Source organism: Mus pahari, chromosome 5, assembly GCF_900095145.1.
Source record: "Mus pahari chromosome 5, PAHARI_EIJ_v1.1, whole genome shotgun sequence".
NCBI classification, from domain to species: Eukaryota; Metazoa; Chordata; class Mammalia; order Rodentia; family Muridae; genus Mus; species Mus pahari.
The window spans coordinates 3,062,018-3,086,295 of NC_034594.1; the positions used below are offsets into that span (position 1 = coordinate 3,062,018).

At 40.1% G+C, this 24,278-nt stretch overlaps 1 protein-coding gene across 1 annotated transcript in view; it reads right to left on the reverse strand.

Moving 5' to 3' along the window:
• Kcnq5 (potassium voltage-gated channel subfamily Q member 5) overlaps positions 1 to 24,278 on the reverse strand; it is a 572,009-nt gene that overhangs the window by 62,006 nt on the left and 485,725 nt on the right. The window contains exons 8-10 of the mRNA XM_021197422.2: positions 20,451 to 20,545; positions 17,809 to 17,835; positions 8,841 to 9,061 (exon numbers count right to left, since the gene is read on the reverse strand). Of these exons, the coding sequence (XP_021053081.1) occupies positions 8,841 to 9,061; positions 17,809 to 17,835; positions 20,451 to 20,545 (343 nt within the window). The remainder of the gene's footprint in view (positions 1 to 8,840; positions 9,062 to 17,808; positions 17,836 to 20,450; positions 20,546 to 24,278) is intronic.

The window sequence follows — 24,278 nt, forward strand, 5'->3', positions numbered from 1 at the left end:
AGGAAGAGGACTCAGGATGTGAAAGTGAGGAAGAGGACTCAGGATGTGAAAGAGGGGTTGAATAAAGATCCAGAAACACTAGAAAGCTAAACAAAAGCCTTTGGAGCAAATATCTCAACAAGCTGAATAACTCAACAGAAAGTGTCATCAACAGCTAAAAGCCCACAGGCTGCAAAGGTAAGTGCAGCCAGCAGAGGCTCCGGACACAGAAGGGAAGCTTCAGAAGGAAAGAGTTCTGGCAGACATAGGGCACTTGACTGTTGATTCAGCAGCAGCTTAAAGAGACTGCCTTCAGGGAGCCACTGGGGACTTGCTTTTGGAAGTCGGCCCTGGATGTCAGCTTCATAGATCACTAAAATACATTCTATTAACAAAACGAGTCCAAACAAGGACTTAGTCCTAACAGGAACATGAGAACTATGAAAAATCAAGGCAAGGCAACTTACTCAAAAATCAGCAGTACAACTGTAATGGATTCCAATGGAAGTGAAGTAGATAAAATCCCAAAGAATTAAAAAAGTAAGGTTATAATGCTGCTCAATCTAATCAAAAAGGAATTGAATAAACTCTTAAATTATTTCAAAGATTGCATAAACAGTTGAATAAAATAGAAGATACTTTCTTTCACAAGAATGATTGAAGAAAGAGGTAGAAACAATGAAACAAAAACTTTTGGAGAAAATATCTCAGCACCTGAACAACTCAGGAGAAAGCCTCATCAACAGAGCAGATGCAACATAGATGGAATATCATGGTGTGAAGATAAGGTAGATGAACAGTCATGCACACCAAAGAAAGAAACAAAATGTGGGGAGCTCAGGTAAGATTTTGGGGCATCATTAAAAGTCAAGGCTTATCAAGCACAGACCATGAAGAAGTATAAGTTAAAGGCATATAAAACATATTCAACAATACAGAGGAAATTGTCTCAAACTTTGCTAAAGAGATGGTTGTCCAGGTCCTAGAAGACATTTAGAACATCAAACAGATGAAAGAAAGGAAAGATACTTCTCACACCATATTATATTTAAAACACTATTATATTTATATATATTTATATATTTTATATGTTAAATATAATACTGTATTCATACATTATATATCTTATATATTAAGTATATTTTATCCCTATATTATATTTATATATATTATATATATAAATATATATATAATATATAAATATAATATATTATATATTAAATATAATACATTATATTTAAAGCACCAAATACACAGAGGAAAGAAACTGAAACTACAAGAGAAGTGTCTATTCATATGATATAAACACATCACATTAATAGCAGGTGTCTCAGTAGGAAGTCTAAAATCTGTGAGGGCATAGAATGTTGTATCAAGCCTTGAAAGAAAACAACTGCTAATCCAGATTATCATATCCAGCAAAAATGTCCTTAAAGTAAAAATAGCTTTCCATGATGAACACAAACTATGGGAATTCATGATCCACTAACGGCAGCATCACAGAAGGGAACACTCTATCAAGAGGATATAAAAACTAAAGCCATATATGCCCTGGGCATTAGCACAATCAATTTTATAAAGCAAACACTACTGGGCATAAAGGCACGAATCAACTTCAACAAATTCATAATGGATGACACAGATGTTGTAGTCTGATTCATAGGTAATTGGGTTTTAAAATATCAACAAAGAGAATCTTCTCCATAAAAGAGCCCCAAATAGGTTATTCAATCCCAAGTGGTCAGCACTAAGTCCATACACATATGAGCAATGCTAAATAGACTCAGCACTCAGCAGGTTGTATACACACACACACACACACACACACACACACACACACACACACACCAATAATAAAGATGAAAGTCATGAATTTTAGAAGAAATGGAGTATGTGCAGGGAGAGTTGGGGATGAAAAGGGGAAACCTGGCAAAGCATCATGTAATGACAGCACTTATACATTAAGTTATCAACAACAACAGCAACAGCAATAACAATAAAAAGTTAGATGACTCTATAGATCACAGGGCACATACAGAACCCCTGCACCTACAGAACAGTCTATATAAAAGAATAGACGTTTTCTTAGCAGCTTTTAAAACCTTCACCAGTATAGATGACATGCTACCTTTCTTTGATTTAATGCCAAAAAGCAAGTTTTTTTTTGTGCATGTTGGATTCGTGAAAAATACTGGATTTACTGGTAATGGCAAAGTATTATTGTGAATGAAATTAATGTAAAAAGGAATCACATACCGGAACATTGATAAAGTGGGTCATTTTATGTTATTTATCACTTACCATAATAAAAAATTCAAAATTAAAAAAATGTTTCTCCAAGTGTTCAAAATCTGAATATAGATTGATAACATACATTCATTGAATAATATGTATAACCTGAATTATGGCGGTTTGGGCACATTTGTTTGAATAAAAACTGAATTGTGTATTTTTAAAAAGCATGTATAGGGTTCCCTTTTCAGCAATACTTGAAGAAAACAATATGAATTAGAAGACTGTAGCTAACTAAAGTCAAAATTTTAGGTTTTTAGTTGAATTTTCAGTATAATAGTTACTAATCCAAAGTACTAAATTTGAATGGAAAAAAAAACCGATTTATTTATTTTATTTATATGAGTACACTATAGCAGTCTTCAGACACACCAGAAGGCATTACAACCCTTACAGATGGTTGTGAGCTACCATGTGCTTGCTGGGAATTGAACTCAGGACGTCTGGAAGAGCAGTCAGTGCTCTTAATCCCTGACCCATCTCTCTAGCCTCCAAAAGCAAGTCTGACCAACAATAAAATGAGTAACCAAAAACTATGTATTCTATTTCATCACAAGAGGAGATCTAGCAATTAACTTCAAGGGAAAGAGCAGAAAATAGAAGTTAAAGATTTTGAACAATGTGTTGATATTTAGTAGGGCACTGAATAAGTCAGGAAGGAAAACATGTAAAATCCTGGAATCAGATGAAAACAGAAACACAATATTTCAGAATCTGTACAACGGAAATGGCCCTGAGTGGGAAAATTATAGCTTCAAGCATATTAAAAAAATCAGAGAGATTTTAAATAGAGAACCTAATACGTATCTCAAGGACTTTCAAAAACAACACCAAAGTGAATTCCAGATTAGCAGAAAAAGAAGGAATAACAGTCAGGTCAGGCTGCACCCCCCTCTCCATCCTAACCACAGCACACAGCAAACAATGTTAAGGGTATTAAAAACATTGCATCCTTGAGAAATAGCTAGAACAGTGTAGACTTAATGATACAGATATATGAACCCAGAAGCAGAACTATTTGGGAAAATGGAGATTAGTGGCAGTTGAAGGTGCTAGGGAATGTATAGAAGTTAAACAAATTGCATGCTATACTTGAATGGAAATTTCTTTCTTTGCTTTAAACAATTATTTATTTAGCTGGGTGTTGTAGCATATGCCTTTAATCCCAGAACAAAGGAAAACAGAGGCAGGTGGATCTTTATGAGTTCAAGGCAAGCCTGGTACACATAAGGAGTTCCAGGTAAGGTAGACCATGAGATGGTGAGACTCTATCTCCAAATGTTAATTAATTAATTAACAAAACAATTAATAATTAAATGTTTATGTGTCTAAGTATATGTGTATACACCTTATACATACAGTGCATGAAGCTTGAAGAGGGGCTCAGATCCTCCGGAACTTGAGTCAGAGATTGCTGTGAGCTACCATGTGCACCAGAACCTGGGTCTTCTGCAAGTGCTTTTAACCAATATCCCGTTTCTCCAGGTCACCTCTCCTTCCCTTCCTCTGTCTTTTGAGGTAGGGTCTCTGGATCTCATAGAGTCCAGCCTGGTCTCTAATATACTGCATAGCTGAGGCTAGCCTTGAAAATCTGACTGCCCTGCTTCCATCACAGAGACGTAACGCCATACCAGGGGGTGGGAATTTCTTGCACAGTGCATCACTTTGTGAAACAAATTTACACAAAAGAAACACTTTTTAAAAAGAAAGGTAACTGTTTTCTTATTCCAAACTCCTTTATAATGGTATTGTAATATAAATCACATTATCTTTTAAGGTATTCTGATATGCTTGATTTGTGTCTACAACCAAATGTACACAAGATAGTTCCTTAACCAAGGAGAGAGAGGATCATAAAGAGAAGAGAGGAGAGATATCAGTCATGGCAGGAACAAAGAGACAGTACTCAAGGGAATGCAACATTTAGAAGGTACTCAACATTTGACTCCACTCAGGCCATCCTTTCTTATTCCCTGCATCTAGAGAGTGTCAGTCTTTCACAAACATCTGGTGATGGTCAAGTACCATCCCTGGCAGTCAGCAGTGTGCTTGAGTATTGCACAGCAGGATAGCATTTTGTATTTTCTCCTTAAGCAGGAGTGAAGCTGGGCATGTTGAAACCTGCGGGTGGCAAGGGTAATCTGGACTGGAGGAAAATAGAAGAATGAAAGCAAGGGCCAGCTAAGAGTGGAAGCAGAAAAGGATGCAAGGTGCACAAGGGAAAATTAGCATCTCTACCTGGAGCCCACCTTAGCTATGTGTGCACAGGAAAACTCTGAGCTCGGGTTGTCTGGTTGCGTGCTACAGTGCCGTGCCTTACACTTGTTAGGTCTCAGGGTAGTTACTTGTTTTTAAGCCTCCATTTTCTCATTGAAGAAATGGCGACAATAACGTTAACCACTTCATAACACAGGGAAGCAGTTAGAACAATATACGTCACAGAAGGTTTGACAGGAGTTACCTGTCATTGCAATTTTATGTTCTTTTAATGATAAAGCTACCATTTCCATGGCTACCTGAGCTCTAAAATTATATGGAGGCACAAATGCTACTAAACTGTTAAACTGGGGGCACCTCTGCCAGTTATCATAGGCACACATAGATTAAAAGATACCATTCAAGTCATCTTGATTAAAATATATTTACTGTGGTAATATATAGTAAATATCCTTAGAATTGATTTTCCCCTCAGCCATTTGTACATTTCTAGCTTTAATATTTGCCAGCTACTTGTCACTTCCTTTCCCTTCTTTTTCTTTTTCCTTTTGAGACAGAGTTTCTCTACGTAGCCTTGGCTGTCCTGGAAGTCCCTCTGTAGACCCGGCTGACTTCGAACTCAAATTCGCCTGGCTCTGCCTCCCAAGTGCTGGGATTAAAGGGGTGCGCCACCAATGCCGCCCGGAGTGACTTTCTTAAGTATTATATATTAATCTTATGAAGACCATAACAAAGAAAACCAAGAGGATATTTAATAAGCTCATATATGAGTCATTACATTATACCCGACTCAGAAGGAAATGCTCACACTTAGAGATTAACCACGAACTTTCTGTTTTCTGTTTGTAGCTGATATTCAGAAAAGGCTGTTTTTTTTTTTTTTTTAACGTAGCTTTTGGTTATTAAGTCACAGGAATATCTGGATTCCCATTATTCTCCCTTCTTTTCATGCAGGCTCCTTGAGAATGCTGATGGGTAATGAAATGTAAAGGAGCAACTGACAAAGGCTCCAGAAGCAAACAAATGAGCGGACCAGGGATGAATGGAAGTCGGCTCTAGCATTATTACACGTTATCACTATGGGCAATAAGTGGCATACTCCTAACCTGGAGAGACACCGAACATAATGTATACACGTAACTGAAGGCCACATTTACTTGATAGCTACTTCATTATTATCATTTTTTTTTCCTGTAAAAAATGCACTTGAAAATTTCCAAGACCCCATTTCAAGTTAAATCATAAGTAAAGACTTTTGGCTATTGGATTAAATGAGAAGTCGGGAGCTACCATCTCCTGCCAGTGAGGAGCCCTCAGAGCTTCTCCAACAGGGCAACAATCAGCCCTGTCTTCACTTGGGGAGTTCAGAATCAACTGAGAAGGGGCTCAGCCAGGGAAAAGCAATTCTTTTCCAAGCAAACAGAATTGCACTTGTATGAAATGATCTAGCAAGTGTATGACATGAGACCTTTCCAATCTGTGATTTGGTAAAGAACAGGATTTTAATTTCTTTTTTTAATATCTGACTTCTGAGATACCTTTGGAGAAACAGAGAGTGCTAGGATAGGTAGTGGCAATTCTACTAAGTCTTTGGAATTTTCTTTCCTTCAGGCTAAACAGAACAATCTAGAATTCATTTTCTATGTTCAAAATCTAGTCTCTCTGAATTTTATAATTAAATGTTCTCAGCCAAACAAAATGGCCTTAGAGCAAGGCGACAAAGAAAAGTTTAAAATTCCACGTTATCAGAATAAGGGTCCATAGCAATGTGTAATAATTGTAGATTTAGTGTAGTGTGAACCCAGGGTCGAGGTTGAAGACAGCCACACCCTTCAGCCAGCCAGGGAACCTGTTATAGAAGCAGAAGTTCTGCCGGGTGCTGAACTGGGTTTGCCTTTCCCAATCTATGTGTTGAAATCCTTATGCCCAGTGTTTTTTGAAAACAGAGTATTTAAAGAAGTGATTAACTTAAAAATGAAGTTATTAAGGTATGTCCAAAACAAATATGATTCATGTTCCATACCCCCCAAAAAGTACACATACAGCTAGAGAAAAACAGATTATGTGAAGACAGAAGGACCATGAAGAAAGATGCCCTTAGTAGGCATCACCTGTGCCAGCACCTTCAGCTGAGACTTTTCTTCCAAGATAATGAGAGTCAATTTCTGTTGCTTAAATTTTCCAGTGGGCTGTCCTTCATTATGACAACCCAAGGAACTTATACAAGCTGTATTTGCTGCTGTTAAGTATCCTTGGAAGATCCACATATGCACCGAGTGAAAACTCTTCCACACACATACCGGATACTCCTTTCACTTCTCTGAAAGAATCATCTGGAAATGAGAAGTTCGGTACCCAATAGATCAAGGGATGTGAGAGTAGGAGGAAGGGAGACATGGTGTGGGGAAGCTATCATTGTTTATCTACCAAAATGTCCTGCTTGGATTTCTTATTACAAAAGGGTTGCATGTTCACTATAAAAGGTACTGAGAAATACAGATGAGGGAAATGTAGGAGCCATGTATTTATGATTTCATTTGTTTTCCAGAGTTTTTCATATGAACACACAACTCTGTTTACATAGTACATAATATACACTTATTATATTATACTTACATATCTTCTGGAGTTATGTTAGGGTCAGTTATGTGTGGGTCAGACTGTCCTTGAATTTATGATTTTCTGCCTCAGCTACCTAAGTATTCAGATTACAGGCATGCATCAGGTTATCTGGCCTGTGATCACCCCTCTTTCATATCAGTTAGAATCATTGTCAACATCTGATACTGTTTCTTACATCTGGAGATGGTGCTGGTAGGTAAATGTGTCTAATGTTTAGCAAATGCTCTGGCTTTGCTGTCTATTTGCCAAACCATTTTATAGAAGGGATGTATCCATTTTTATTAGTGAGTCATTTTCAAGTGCACCGGACACTCTAGACTTAGCTGCCCCAAAGTTATCTGAGAATTTCCTCCTGGGGATCAAAGTATGGAAACAGGACCCCGACAACCTGTGCTAGCAGTGACTCAGGGCGCGGCAGACGCCTGGGAGAGGCGTACCCAGCAACGGAGGACAAGGCGTTTTCCAGCTTAGCAGAGCAACAGGTGAAAGCAAAATGTAGCAGGATCGGTATGTCCTTGCCTCTGAGATGGCAGCCATCATCTCTGCCAGGTAGGGCCACATCAGGTCAGCATCTAGGAGTCTATTTGGAGATCATAACACCAGGATGGGCATGGAGAGAAGTGTGAAGGAAGGACACTTGAGAGTGGGAGGAAGGTCCCTGAGGCCCGCTGAGGAAGCTGGGAGGGGCTGTCAGCCTGAGGTTCCAGGGGTTCACCACAGGGACCCGTGACCACTGCAGCCATGACCTCTGCTTGTTTGTCTTATCCCTGGAGCTTTGAGGGCCTGGGAAACACAGGTTGTGCCAGGGATCGAGAGTATAAGGCCTGGTGGCCTTTACAGTTTGTATGCTTTAGTGGAAGATGCTAGTGGATTCTTTTTTTGCCTAGTGTGAGGGATCCTGGGGGTGGGGCAGGGTGGCGGCACACTTAAAAGGAAAACTACGCTAATTTTTAAATGAAAAAAAAAAGAGAGAGTATTTCATAAACATGAAAATTGTGTGTCAGTCAATAAAAGGTTGGCAGGAAACCTATCACACAAGAGGTGGCAAAAAAACTAGGTTAATTCCTCTTGGGAGAGAGTTTTCATCATCCTTAGAAGGCTGCAGAGCTTGGCGTGGTTGAGCTCTATGACAAACAGCAGCCTCTGAGTGTGTGGGAGATGGATTGTGGGTCAAGGGAGAAGACCATTTTCCTTCTGCCTAGAAAGGTACCGGTCTCACATTTCAGGATATTCACAAGGAGTCTGCTATGCTAGTCTCTCTAGTTTGGAGCTTGGTTGGCCACCCACAGCACACACACCATCAAGGAGGTCACGGAGTTCTTGAAATAAATGTAGATAAGAGGGAAGAATTAACAAAATGATCCCTCCCTCCCTCCCTCCTTCCCTCCCTCCGTCCCTCCCTCCTTCCCCCATCTCCCTTCCTTCCTTCCTAACTCTCTTTTTAAAATGTGCCACCGTCATGGTCTTGCACATGCAAAGCCCTCACCTTGTTCCATATTTCCAGGCATTTGCCTTCTCAGAGATAGAGATTTAGCTGCCCAAGTTGTTTCTCAAAACTAACACACGCTCTGTATATTTACCCAGAGCAACGAATACATTTCCAATAAGAATAAATAGTTTCTTTCCCTGGCATGCTTCCTCATACCTTCAATGGTGCCGCAGAGAACGAGTCATTTCCTAATCGTACAGCAGTCTATCAAGCTAAAAATCGTCACGAATGCCAGGCTTACCGTCTATCACTGGCTTTGGCTGGGAACTCTTGAGTCGTAGTGAGGGCCTGAAGCGGGTTCGGTCGTTGAAGCTCCAGCTCTTCTGGACTTTGGTGGGGCTGCCCTCGGCAGTGATGTCAGTGCTCGGAGATCTCCTGTCACCTACTGACGCTTGTCTGCTCTTAATGCTCTGGCCCCTTGGGCTAGCCATGCGCACTCGCTCCTTAAAGCTCAGCTTCTGACTGTGGAAAACAGAGCCACGGTTATTCCATCGCAACAAGCATCTCTCGTTCCAGAGGGGCAAATGCTTGGATGAAACTATAAGGCCATTTACAAATCAATAGGCAAGAGTGTGTTCAGCAAGTAGGAGTCAGAAACAGATTTTTTTCTTTATTGAAAAAAAAAAAGAGCTACATTTAATCATGGTGTTTGTGTTCGTTTGCGATCAGCCTCACTCCTGTGAGTACAAGATGCTCCTTGGATTTATGTAGGAAGGAAAAGGACCAGCTAGAACACGTTGTGCCCAATTTTACTGAATATAACCAAAAATGAGTGTGGAGTTCACTTTAAAAATTGTTGGGTGGTTGTAGCTTTCCCCTCCATTGTTGAGTTACTCTTGTTTGTTTGTTTGGGAGATCTTTCTTTGGAACTCCTAAGCATCTCTACAGGTAAACAGAGGTGATGGTTACATATGTACATATGTATTCAGCATGCACTGTATACCCCAGGCAAGATTATGATATCCACAAATTCATGCAATCTCAAAGCAATTGACAGCACCGCACACATATATTAAACACATGACACTTGACATTATGTTCTTCATTCTTGGGAAAAGAAACCAAACATGGGGTTTGGTTGGGGTGGGGGGGCAGCCTCGACATGTAATGAACGAGATGACTGACAGAAAGAGATGCGATGCTCACAGTTTCCTGCTATGAAAACAAGCTGTTGATTTTCTGTGGCAACTACCAGGATGATCTCTTGTCCAAACATTCCGCTTTGATACTGGATGGGATCAAGCTGCCGTGGGATGATCAAGGATGTACTAGCAACAGAATCCAAAACGAATCTTTACCCTTCCACGGTTAAGATGTGTGTCTTTTGTGATGTGCTAGGAGCAGCAGGTAGGAGTTATGGAGACATGGGATGTAGAGGTCTCTGACTCATGAGAAAACAGGAGTAACATAGCTATCTTTTAAAAAAATATATATATATATATAATTATAGGAATCAAATGAACTGTGGAGAGTGTTACATGCCCCAACATGGTTTTGTTTCACTTATAAAGTGCTGTGCTATTCATTAGAAACAACACACAGTTATCAACGTGAAGGGCCCAGGGCTCTTCAGGGACTGAAGAAATAATGGGGCAATGGGTCTGAGGGTGAGTTGCCTAGCACAGCTTTTGTGAGTCATGCTGCAGCCTTTGTGGGGGATGAAGGCGGCGTGCTTATGGATAAGGACTGTCTGAGACCAAGTGAAGGCCTTGCCTTTTCCACTTACCGCAGTGTCCACGGTCCCCAGCTGCAGCATGCCAACAGCAAATGTGTTTAGTGGGTGTGTGTCTGGCAGCTAACAAGAGATAGTAACATTTGTTTTTCCATGCCTAGGTGCTTAACCTCTGCGGGTCTAAAGAGGTACCATGTCTGATGTGAAGTTGTGTACATGGAAACAAATCATATCATGAACAATGGTGGTCTGACAGTCTGATTAGCACTAAAGGAGTTGACCATGCAGCTGACACCTCCTGGCCCCAAATGCAGACACAGCCACTTCCAGCACAACTAGCTGAAGGCACATGCAGGCTGGGCAGTTTTGTGGTGAGGTCACGTGAGGTCAAGAGTTCTGTCCAACAGCCCGGTTGGTCACGGGGTTTATCTTGACAAATGTATGATTAAATGATAGATTACATCAAACGACAGCAACAGAGAACAGTTAAAGAGCACACTGTTTTAAATTCAGACTGTGTTCTCCATATCACCCTGTACCCTTAATTATTAAGAGAAACCTGTCGAAGAGATAGGGGAAAAATGTCTACTTTCCTTTAAAAAGATTTTAATTATAAAAATATCCAATCTTTAAAAAAGAATTCAGCTTGTCTGTACCATAACTTAAATTTTTGATGATGTAGTTCAGTAATCTAATCATATGTTTGTTTCCGCACCTTCATTTCGATAAATGGCTGACTCAAGTAGACATAGCTAAATGAGAACCCCAAGGGTTCTCACTGTGTTGGACCTTGTCTCTTACCTTTCTGGAATTACTGCTAATTGCATAGAAGGTTAAGTTTAAATGCTGGAAAGCTACATCTCTTTCCTAATCCAACTGAACAACCAAGAAACGGGTAAAAAATAACCACAAAGAAATTAATATATCTCTATTTTACTCTTTTTTTTTTAAGAATTACAATTTTAAAAAAGCTTTAAAAATTTCTAAAATAAAACTGCTTCAGATATCCCATGATTTATTTATGATGACAAAATATTTGAGAATCACCCCTGTAACATCATTACATCATTACCTCTACAAATTGATGAAACATTCTTTAAATCTACACACATTAAAAACTGACGTGTTAATTCTAGGTACCTTTTCCTTTTCGGTTATCTTTTAAATTTATTTTATTTTGCATGTCCAGGCATTCTGTCTGTCTGTCTGGTGCCCTGTGCATGGCTGGTGCTCAGAGGCCAGTAAAGAGCACCAGATCCCCTGGAAATAGAGTTATAAATAGTTGTGAGCCACCAGATGGGTACTAGGAATTCAACCTGGGGATTGAGGAAGAACAGCTAATGGTCTTAATTTGTGGGCCATCTCTCCAACCCTCCCTCTTTCGTATTTCTAAACTATAAAAAAATTTGTTAATGTCTAATATTAAAAAACAAAACAAAACAAAACAAAACTCAACTACGTATGGTAGGTAGCTCATGCCTTTAATCCCAGCACTTGGGAGGCAGAGACAGGCAGATCTCCGTGAGTTAAAGGCTAGCTCATTTACAGAGCAAATGCCAGGCCAACCAGGGTTGTAAAGGGTGATGTTGTCTCAAAGACGAAAGCCAAACTAGATCAAACCAAATCAAAGCACAAATTAAATTCAATAAATTACATGCTAAAATAGAGAAAATATAATGCTTTCTTTTCTCTTTTGACACAAGAATATGAAAGTTTAGAGTGGCATCTTAACACAGAATGAGTTTTTCCCAAGAAAAAGTTCTGTTTGTGTTTCCTCTAATGGAAAGTTTTCTCTCATTGGTTTTTCTACATCATCTCTCATTTGGAAATCAACAGAGCATCTTGATTAGATGTTTAGTAAACAGATTAGGTGACTGTTATCGAAACCACACATCAATTAAAATTATAGACACTTCACTGGTACATAAAAGTTTCCATTACTTTCTTGTTCATTTGTTTTTTGTGTGTTTGTGTGTTGTTGACATTTAAAACATGACTTTTGAGGAAGATTTTTTCTGTCACGGCATTTTTTAGAAAGCTTGCCAAGGATGATTCCCCAGGGGAGCAAGTAAGTCTCTCTCTGGAGAAAGTAACCAAAAGGTCACAGTGGTCATTGATTGGAGCCTCTTAGTATGCAATCCCATGTTCCCAGCTGAGCACCATGCTCCAGGGAGCCTGCGGAACTGCTCTGCAAGGGAATTCATCTTTCTCTAGAAGCAGCTGTCCAAATCACTCTGGTGGCCCGGCATGCACTCAACTGTTGGATGCTCCCTGCCAGAGAATCTTGCAGCATCATAACTCCGCAGTAATCCACTAGGGCTTACACCGCCGCCGCTATTGTTATACATAATTAGTGTTTTAGCCCTTCATAGGATAAGCACCCTACAAACTCAGGCACAATATGGCAACCCAGCCACTAACAAACCAGCGCGTGCAACAGCTTAGCAGTTGAACAGCCACCAGGAGGCGCCAACAGGCTAACTGCCAGTAAGTACTATGCCTGCTTTTCATTTGATTTTATTTATTTATTTTTGTCCCAGTGATAAGAGTTTCGAAGCAGGCAACAGGCAACAAGGAAAATTACAAGCGCGCTGAGAACCTCATTCAAGAAGTCCCTAGGAGAGTGAGTCTATACACAGGGCCCAGGTGTAGTGGCGGCGTAACCTGGTCATGCACCTGAAGTTAGTTGGCATTCTCAAATCTCATGTCAACAGCTGGGATGCTGGGTACCTCTGCTTCCGTGAGGTGTACATTCTGAAGAACTTCTGCTTATTACTACAGAACTTACTAGGAGTGAGGGAGATAGAGCACTGTATTATTAAGCATTTCTCCACCAGCATAGTGCTGAAGGCTTTCTTTTTCTAAAGACAAGCCGTTTGACTTGACTTTATATGAGAAGACAATACATAAGCAGCGAGTTGTGCAGCCAGTTGTGCAGCCAGTGCTCTTGTGGTCAGGCTCTGGCAATTAGATCGGAAATAATAAGCATTATGAGTGATGAGAATATAAGTCAGGATCTGTTTCGTATGAAACGGGGAAAATAAACTTCTCTAAAGAATATCAATGAATAGAGTATAAGTAAAGGGGAGCCAAAATTTTAGAAAATTTATGAATGAATATTTCTATAAATCAACAAGCAGATAACAGTTGCTTTGAAGTTACACACACACACACACACACACACACACACACTTGATTTGTGTGGAACTAAAGTTATAGTTAGTATATAGGTAAATAGTTGTCAGGTTGAATACCTGTTTAAAAGCAAACAGAGGAAGGACTCTAGATTAGTACTTTATAAAGATTAAAACAATTGCGTACTTTTTAAGTCCTTGGCCATTTATAAAAGAGTAAATCCTCCCTTCTATAAATAACGCGAACAGATGGAAAGAGTCTTTTTAAACAAGCTAATATTTGCCAGTAAGGGCCAGAGCTGATTATGTGGGGAGGAAAGTCAAGTGTGGTCTCACTGAATTTAGCTTAATGATACATGCAGATCATTCACTACACACGGAAGAAAAAAACAGTAGTAAAAATTAAAAGCAGAAGAAACAGACAAACACAGTTTCTTCCACAAGTGTTCTAGAGTTCTTTCCCAGGAGCCACAGAATTGGACCAGAACACACTGGAGTGGTTTGGACAAAGCACTTAATGGGCCAGAGAATGATGTCTGGAGATACCTGTGCCTTAACACATAGGATATGCATCTTAAATCAGCTTCACGATGCTTGCTAAAGCAGTCTTAGATAGTCGGCTGTCTTAGAAGGCTGAGGCAGTGCTAGATGGAAAATGAGGCCCTGTATCTGAAGCAGGTACACAGTCAGCCATCACTCACTCAGACAGGAAGGAGGCAGTGAGATTCACAGTTAATCCCGTAGGCTCTGTGGATACCGTCTGCTTTTGTTGGGATCAAAACTTAGACAGGAAGAAATAAAACCTTATATCAGTGCAGTGGCGTGCTGTCCGTTCTCTGATGACTTAGTCAAGGAGGAAGGGAGGAAAGATAGGAATTCCAGGTTAAAAGACTGTGGTAGGCTGGCCAGATGGGTTCACACATAAACTCTTCTCTAAAAATGACAGTGTACTCCGTTCAGAGAAGTACTGTCCCACTTAAAAATGAGCTGGAAATGTTACTTAAGGGAGACTTAATTAGAATGGAATTAATAAACACATCAACATGCATTTTCGATTCAAACTATCCCAATGGGAAGACAGGGCAAGAGAAGAGTAACAGAAGAGAAACACTAAGGAAGATGGAATTATGGTCTCAAAATAGCCAAGGAAACATTATTTCCATCATTCTACACTTGAGCAGTAGCTATAGAAACCTTCTCTTCAATCCTTTAGTTTGCAGTTTAAAAGTAAAGAAAAAAGTATCAACCACAGTGTTTTTTAGCCTGGGGTGTAGGATCATAGAAAGTAAAAGTTCTCTTTTTAATGAGAACACCAGGAAATAGTGAACATAATCAAGGGTGATGTATGTTTGACCTCCATCCATTTACATTCTGTGGTGTCATCTGTGGACAGGGTTCCTATTCAGTGGTGGGGCCAGCTGCCTGTGAGAAAGATAATGCCTGTAGTGGTGATCTGATCTGAGGGTTTTAACAGAAAGACCAAGAGAGTCCAGAGTCTGAGCTATCCAAAGGATTAAAAGAAAACCAGCTCCCGCCGGTGCTAACACTTGTCTGTTCTGTCTAAACCACATCACCAACCAAATGGCCAGCCTCGAAGTCAGAAAAAGGCTCTGCAATTGGGTAGTACCACTTAATTCACTCATTTGAAATGAGGTCAAGCATTAATTAATATTATTCCTAACCTAGAATTGCTCCTCTGCAAGGGAGAGAGCGCTTCAGTATAAGCACATTTTCTGTTGTGGATACTTTGCTTCCGTAAGGACAGGTTTATTACATTTTGTGATGATGCTGTTGTTATTACCATTACGATAGTCTTTCTGCATTCATTATTGCAATATTATAAATTGTCCTGGCTACAGAGCACACTGGAGAAGCTAATCAATAATACAAAGGGATTTTCAATGCATATCATTTTTTAATAGCATGTTTCAATTTAAAAGAAAAAAGAAAAAAGAAGCTTCCAGCTTATTTCCTATGGTTCTTGCAGTGTCTTTTTTTCAATGATTTATTTTTGACTATGGATATATGTGTGTGCATGTGCAGGTGTGTGAACTACTTTAGTGCAGTGACTAAAGAGGCCAGAAAAGAATGTGCAGGATCCCTTGGAGCTGCAGTTACAGATGGGAGCCCCCTGACACGAGTGCTTGGGAATGAATGTGTGTCCTCTGCGAGAGTAGTACGTGCTCATGACTTCTGAGCACATCTTCTTTTTGTAGGTTGTGTTTTTCAAAAAGTGCTTGGAGTCAGGGAAATTTTATTCTTCCAGTCAAGAATAATGTATTGAGCACATTTTCTGTTATCACCTTATATGGGGGATGCAGTAAATAATTGGGGAGTGGGTCCCCAATAACAATAGGAGCAGGGATTGTCTGTGACTGGTTGCTGTTGGATCCCCTTCACCTAGTTGGACTGACTGGTCTGGTCAGGCCTGAGGGGAGAGGATGTGCTTAGTCCTGCTTAGACTTGATGTCCCAGGGCAGGTGGGTACCAAAGTGGGACTTCCCCTTCTCTCCAGAAGGAGAGGAGATAATGAGGGGGAGGGACTTGTGAGTGTGGGGCTGGGAGAAGAGGGGAAGGGGGCTGGTACCAGGTGTAAAATGAATAAGTAAATAATTAAGGGGAGAAAGATAGAGAAACTGAGTAGCGATATAGGACTGGTTTCAAGGTTGTTCAATGTTCAATGCCTGCAGAGAAGCAAAGAATTTCACCATGTCATTCTTCAAGTCATGAGCCTAGCTGGGTGGTTCTGAACACATTCGGATCTATAAGTGAACTAACTTTAACAACATTAGTCGCAAGACTGTTGAATAGATTTTAACATTTTAGACAGTCATGGTAAATTTTCTGATGTACTAACCTTAGGAAATGTGTCTTCTGTTGTTATTACTGGCCCAAGGTGACTCCTGTCTCAGAATTGCTAAAGAGGCCATGTTTATTCAAGCATCTATACATTATCTATAATTTCCTCTTCTCTTGTCAAAGTTTCATTTTGGAGGATGAAACTAAGACAGGTAACCCCCTCCACTAGTTCTGCAACCTGTGCTATTAGACCCTGGAGACAAATTACCCTCTGGATAAACTGTAGCTAGATCATTCTGAGACCAAAACCTTTGAAATATCACTAAAGAGTAAACACAACTCTTAGACGTCTATGCAAAGATGGTGCTTGACCCAAAGACTGAATTTCTCTTTGGTTAGAAATGTCTTTTGAAAATAACATCATTGGGGAGCTAATACTTCCTGTAATCATTGCTCATGAACATCCAGCATCCTTTGCTTCAAGACTTTTCCTTCTGACATAAGAGAGGGTTCGGAATGCATTGGCTCATCTGCACAGAGGGAGAACTTGAGGTGGTGTCTCATACTGTATTCAGCACCTGCCAGCATAGACATCTTGGTCTGGAATTTTTTTTAACGTATTAATGCAGAAATGGCTAACACAGCCTTGTCACTCCAGAGGAAGTTTCAGAACTAGGCAAGTAATATATAAATATATTTTACAGTTGATGTCACCATAGACCCTCACTAGAAGCTAGCTCAGACCATGAGAGCACCTTGCTTTCTCTTTACTGAAGCAAATGGCAATGACAGGAAAAATATAGACACCTCCTGTTTCTTGTTGCTTCTGCCTGTTACTACATGTATTTCATTGTGGGGATCTACAACCTTGCCTTTCAGGCTTTGCTCCCTCTTCCAGACATTTCCTGATACATCTTACTTATAATGCTTGTCTTCTATTCCCTCTGGATCTTTCTAGGAGGAGCAGCCATGAGGCATCTGGGGAAATTGTGGGAGGGGTCTTCTTCCTGAAGATGAGATCTTTGTGAAACTCATAACCCAAGTCAACTTTATTGCTCCCTGGGCTGGAGATATCCCACACAGGTGGTTCTTGTCTTTAGTGTACCTCTAGCCAGATTTAGAAAAGAAAAAAAGAAAGAAAGAAAGAAAGAAAGAAAGAAAGAAAGAAAGAAAGAAAGAAAGAAAGAAAGAAAGAAAAAAAGAAATTCTTGTCTCAAGAAATGCACTCTAATACAGTGAAGCCTACCCATTCTTTCTCCTACTAGGCTGGTAGATAACTCTATTTGAATACTTGGGAAGGACTTCTGTTTGGGACAGAGGGAGACAAGAATAATCTTGGACCATGGTTATTTTGTCCCTGAACATTCCAGGCCTTACAGATTGTTAAAAGGTACTGAGTGGGTTAGGGAAAAAAATGCTTCTATTTCTGAGGAGGGAAAAAAAAAAAGAATCGATAAAACCAGTAAATGGTGCAGGCAATCTTGTGAAAGGTCACTTTTAATCATCTTGCATTTGTTGATCGATTTTACTCATGAGGCACATTTAAAACACTGGTTAGGCATCTGATTTATAAACAAACATGTAGCAGAAGAGCGATCACAAACCTGCTTGATGCCTCCCCTTGTTCTTTCCTTCAGGTGCGTGCAGACAGAAGAGAAATGATGTTAAGCCAGTGAGTACATTTATAGCATTTGATAATGGCCCAGAAGGGAGATATGGGTAATCAGGTCCCTTTAAGTAACCCCCTTTAAAGTACTGTCCATAGAAGCAATGCTATTTATAATAACTGTGCACAGCTTTCAAACATATGTTCTTTGTGGCAGATCTGAGACAGCACAACATTACTTGGCAAATCCAATATTGCCCCCACACAGCAGAATACCACACACTGTTTGGTTAAGAGACTATGGTTCAGGTTGAAGAAGCTTTGGCAAAGGCTCCCGGAGTGTTGCTGATTCCAATATGGCTGTGGTCCCTGTGTCTTGGGCAGACTTTTGGGAACAAGCCCTAGAGGCATTAATCTATTATTGTCTTGTTCTTCAGTCACTTACTGAAGTAGATTATTTTTCTTTTATATGAAGAATGAATTGCCTTGCAGTAAATAAAGTGCACAGAAAATCTATCTGAAATTTCTCTTCTCGTGTGTCTCCGTGTTACAGCTAAATGGGGAGGCAGTATATCAGCTACTGTCTAAACTGTGACTTCTCGATGTAACCCATAACACCTCCACAGCTTGGTAATTTCCCACAACTTCTTAAAATATCCAAATCATTCTTTGAGATACCATATTTCCCTGGGTTTCACCCTTTGTATAGCCTTCACCCATTTTGAGAAGAAAAATCAGGAAAATACTTTCCTGTATAAATCCCCCTTTTTAAAAGGCTTTGTAAACGAGATGATTGAGATTGCTCATGTATAGTGTAAATAAGAGGAAAATCATGGCCTGGAAAGAGAAAAGAAGTGTATCCTTTATAACTTTGGCAAGTGTGAAGAGGGTTCAGGGGGCCAATTCTCTCTGCATCTCCCAGATTCGAAGAGTTGTTTCCTAGACCCATCTTTCACCCTACTCTTTGATATGAGAATGGGGAGTGAGATCAACTAAACACATCCCCAGATTGATGGGGGAGCCAGAGTGCATGTCTGCTGTTATTTAGCAACAAAAATGTCATTGTTAGTAGTGGTGCTAGTAGAGTTGACAATGATAATTTCTTTAATCCCGATGAGCCCTAAGTTGCTTTCCTATCAACATTTCTCTTTAAAGCTTATGTTCATTTCATAATATTTGCTTTTACTGTCTATTCTTGGCATCTTTGGGGGTCTAGTTCCTGAGCTGTGAGACCAACTTACTCTGTTTTTTTTCTTTTCCTGACTGCTTCCTGCTTAGCCATGGAAACACAACCTTGGGCACAGTCAGTGTTCAATGAGCACTCGCAGAATGGCTACACAGATGAATGGATGCACTCTCTCTCAGAATCACTGCAATATGAGTGCTGAGGAGAAACCTACCCTGTAGATGTAAAGAAGTTTCAGCCTTTTGCATTGCATCAGCTTGCATTCAAAAAGCTAGTTAGTTTTAAGTAAAGCCAGTCTGTAGCTTATTATAAATTATTCTTCTCATAAACAGAAACTTGACTGAAGTAGGTTTTCTCTCTAAAGCAAAGGTTCTGAACTTGGCTTCAGGGAGTATGAGAGTTTATTAAATTTGTAGGCATAGTTCTGATTGTGTGTGTGTGTGTGTGTGTGTGTGTGTGTGTGTGTGTGTGTACTGGATATTATACTTGGGAAAAGGGCACGATTTCTGTCACATTTCACTGATTTATAAAAGAATGACAATAATAACTGTAATGATTATGAACCTCAAGAACAACGAGGTATCTCAGGGTGGTTTGTGTCGGGCGCCCAGGTTTCATGCATGGTACCAGTGACTGCTGAGTCCTTCAGATCACTCATTCTTTTTCAGTAAGTAAGGCTGGAACAGAAGGTTGTGGGGAGAAGTGAGGGAAGGCATGGCTGATGGGCTCAAGGGAACAGGATGGATGGAGGCAGTGGCTTGACTCCATCCTCTTTGCCTCTGCCCCCACTTAACACAGGGAAGAGGATAGGAATGGTATATGAACAACACTCTAAGCGAGGCACTTGGAGAAACTGACTCATTATTACGTTTTTCCAGACCTTGGGATGACTTTTAATGCAAAACTGGAGTTAAGTGGGAAGGCAGATAATCACATGTAATAGACAACGGCCTTCTGTCACTAGAGACCCTCCAATAGCTTTCCAAATATTCTTCCTTCTTTACATATATCCAGAAAATGTCCCAGAGATGAGAACTATGATGTATGGGTGTATGTGAGTGAGTTAGTGTGTGAATGCTTGTGCATGCGCACATGTGTGTGTTTGTGTGTGTGTGTGTATGTAAGATTCCAAGCAATCTCCCTGTAAAATTATGTGATGCGTCAAGTGATCTTTGTTTTTCAAGACCCGTTGCTTTATAAGAAGAGACATTAGAAAACTACCATATCTCTGTATAAGTCATATTCTTTAAGACTTTGGTCATGGCCTGTGGTTGTTAAGGAACGATGCCAATTCCATTTGGTTTTACGGTTGAATTGCTATTAAATAGTTTAAACATCTTTAAAAGCAACAGAGAGAATAAAGTCCCAGAGTGAGACTTTTCTGCACACATGTGGTTCATTTAACAAACTAGAAAAGACTCAACTCCAGCACCAGTTGTCCCACTGATACCTACTTGGTAGGGCTGCAGGTGTGCAAGGCCTTCAGATGTGGCTTCCAGGTTGCAATGGAAACAGATTTTTCATCAGCTGCATAACTACGCCAGACGCACTGCAAGTGGCACCCAGGAGCACAAGAAAGAGCAGGAAACAGAATGGAAAAAAAAGGACAATTATTTAGTTACTACAAATCTTTTCTTCCTTAAGATTTATTTATTTATTATATGTAAGTACAGTGTAACTGTCTTCAGACACTCCAGAAGAGGGCATCAGATCTTGTTACGGATGGTTATGAGCCACGATGTGGTTGCTGGGATTTGAACTCTGGACCTTTGGAAGGGCAGTCGGGTGCTCTTATCCACTGAGCCATCTCACCAGCCCGAATCTTTTCCTCCTTAGTGTAGCCCTGACATGTGTCCAGAGGAAGAAGCAGACACCCAGGCTACTTTGGCACTTTCAGGGGGTAGTTGTACACATCAGAACGTCTTTTCAAACAAGTGTTCAACAATGAGACAAGACAAATTTAGAAATGGTGAGGAGGGAAATGGTATGTTATCTGATACATACAAAATCAGGGATGATTAACAAGTAACAGGAATACTAATGTTCTAGATACAGGTTCAACTGTCTGATCATAAGTGTGCATTTCAGGGACTTCTGTTTAGTTGTCTTATTTGACAGGATGGAGGCAAAGAAGTCAACATGAAAACCAGTGAACGAATAAACCAACATCTAGAAGCAGTGGTGATTTAATTAGTGGACTCTGTAAGTTGAATTACACAACACTTCTAAGGTTTAACCTGCTCAGAGGAGAAAGGGCGGGGGATGGAGGAAGGATTGTGGGAGGGGGTGACTGGGAGGTACATGGGATGTAAAGTGAATAAGTAAAAAAATAAAATACATTTAAAAAGTGGTACTGATCGAAAAAAATTTCCTAAACAAGACACAGGGAAAAATATTCTCTCAGATTATAACTGAAAAGTGTGCACGGAGTTAATATTATCATCAAGAAAATGTTTATAGCCTTTGATGTAAAACATAGGCTTGTCTACATTACATAATCATTCCTGGAATATAAAACGGTCCTTACAACCGAGGTGTGAATTCAGAGTCATGTTTTGTAGATGAGACAAGGAGTGTCAGGTAAAGAGCTTCGGTCGAGGTTGGGAAGGTTGAGATAGTGTCTTCAGTTGATGGACTCTTGGTCAGAACCCACAACATCCACTGGAGATTTTTTTTTTTTCCTGACTGCTTGATGGCTGGGCTTTGAAGAACTGTTCTACGCATTGAGAAATCAACTGCAATTCCTTCCTATGCTGGGTGTGGAAAATTTATTTATTCTGCATTGAGCCTTCAAATGAGTCAAAATAAAAGGCTAATCATTTGCTCCAATTTCTTTGGAGAAACCCTGTGTTGTGATGCATTACTTAGAGCTTTCTGTCTCCTGAGGCAGACTCATCTGAGTGGGGCCACATCCCTACTCTATAACCATCATCTTGAAACACAGTGAAGGAAAAACAATCTAATTACATTCTATTTTCTAAGAATATCATTGAGTCACATTAAGGAAAACAGAAGAAAATCAAGAAGGATGACCTTTTGTGGATACTTCATTCCTCCTTAGAATAAGGAACATAACTCTCATGAAAGGTTATAGGTACAGAGACAAAATTTAGAGCTAAGATGAAAGGATGGACTATCCAGAGAGTACCCCATTCGGAATCCATCCCATCATCAGCCACCAAACCTAGATACTAATGCTCATGCCAGCAAGATACTGCTGAAGGGACCCTGATATTGCGGCCTCTTGTGAGGCTATGCCAGTGCCTGGTAAACACCGAAATGGATGCTCACAGCCAGCTACTGGATGGAACACAGGGTCCCCAATGGAGGAACTAGAGAAAGTACCCAAGTACCTGAAGGGGGCTGCAACCCTGTAGGTGGAACAACAACAGGAACTAACCAGTACCCCCTGGGGTTGCGTTTCTAGCTGCATTTGTAGCAGAAGATGACCTAATCGGCCATCAGTGAGAATAGAGGCTCCTTGGTCTTCCAAACTCTATATGACCTAGCACAAGGCAAGGCCTGGGCCAAGTAGTGGGAGTGGGTGGGTAGGGACAGAGGTGGGGGGAGGGGTATGGGAAACTTTCGGGATAGCATTTGAAATGTAAATAAAGAAAATAATAATAATAAAAAAAAGAAAATAAAACCATTATAATTTTAGTAATAAAAAAAAAGAATATCATTGAGTTGAACAACAACAAAAAATTGCAATAATGACTTTGGAAAACTGTCAGGTGATATTACTGAATTTAAAGGTATAAATACATTATGATATAGATAGTCATCCTCAGGCAACCACAATAGGTATGCTTAAATATGTTCACAAAAAGGTATGCAATATATTTAGCTACAGCTGGAAATTCCCACACATCTATCAATAGTTGTGTAAATAGAAGCCTTGCAATAAGGTCACGTGGTACAATGTGTCTACATAGCAACAGTTCACTGTCACTATGCTTGACAGTATGGATGGATTTCCTATGAGTAATTTCATGTGCTATAAACAGGACATGTTTATAGAGGAGTTATAGAGGAGTGCTTTCTATAAAGTTGGGAAAGTGAGAAAATACTCTATTCTGTTAAGAGGTAGCATAGTAGTTTCCCCTGGCGGGATAGTGATGGAGAGAGGGTATTCAAGAACTCATATTTTGTCTTTCTGAGTGTGGGTTAATTGACATTGCTCAGTTCTCTTAGGAAATGGACTCATTTTTACCTGCACATTATACTTCAGTGAAATATTTAGGAAGTGAGATGAAAAATTAGAAAAAGACACAGTAGAACCTGAGATATTAAGTTTTCTTTTCTCTTTTTCTTACATATTTTTTCAAGCAGGATTTTTTACCTGAATGCTTACCCACACGGCTTGTGTTGATTTAACTGACACATCTGTGGAAATCTGTGCTAAGCATCTCGACATCTTATAGGCAGTAAGGCAACTGCCATCTTACTGTCCTGAAATTTTAGTGTTTGGGGTTGTTGACATAAAGTTCTTAGAGTGACTAAAATAACCAACAAAAACACAGACATCTTGCTATTATTAGCCATTTTGGTTGTGGGAGACTAAGTTTCACCATTATACCACAAGCTGGCCTTGAATGTGTGGTGATTGCCAACGTCAGCCTCTTAAGTGCTGCGGTTATAGGGTGGACTTAATAAGGTTGTGAGGTCCAGTGATGCTCAGCTGATGGGAAAGTATACTTGGCTATGTTAACTGAACAGTTTCCACAGAGGCATGGCACATCTGTGAGATCAGATCTGAAAGTAAGACTTTGTACAACTAGATAATGGACACGCTGGGTCCATTCAACGTTAGTGGGAAAAAAACCTACAACAAAAATACACCAAAAAAGGGGGGGGACAGGGAGAGGTCAAAGGGGGGGCAGGGAGGGGTCAAAGAGTAACTGTCAAATTCATAAACCATTGGGGGATGGAAAATTGAAGGCTTGCTTTTACAATATGACTTAGTTTTTTGATCTTTTTCTATCAAATTGAGCTTAATATCTGAGCTCTTGGTTCCATCTTCTCTTGTAAAAGATGCTTTGTAAGTAACACACAGAGAAGGGTCAGGGGACATCTGTTCCAGAACTGAGATTTGTTGAAGAGCAACATGGAGATAGAGAGGGTCAGTTGTACTACTCTCATGTTTGTTTTATTATGCCTTTAGTTTTAGCGATGCCAATCACAGCACTTCCCCCCTTTTTTCCTTTTCCTTTTCCTTTTCCTTTTCCTCTTCCTCTCCCTCTCCCTCTCCCTCTCCCTCACCTCCCTCTCCCTCTCCCTCT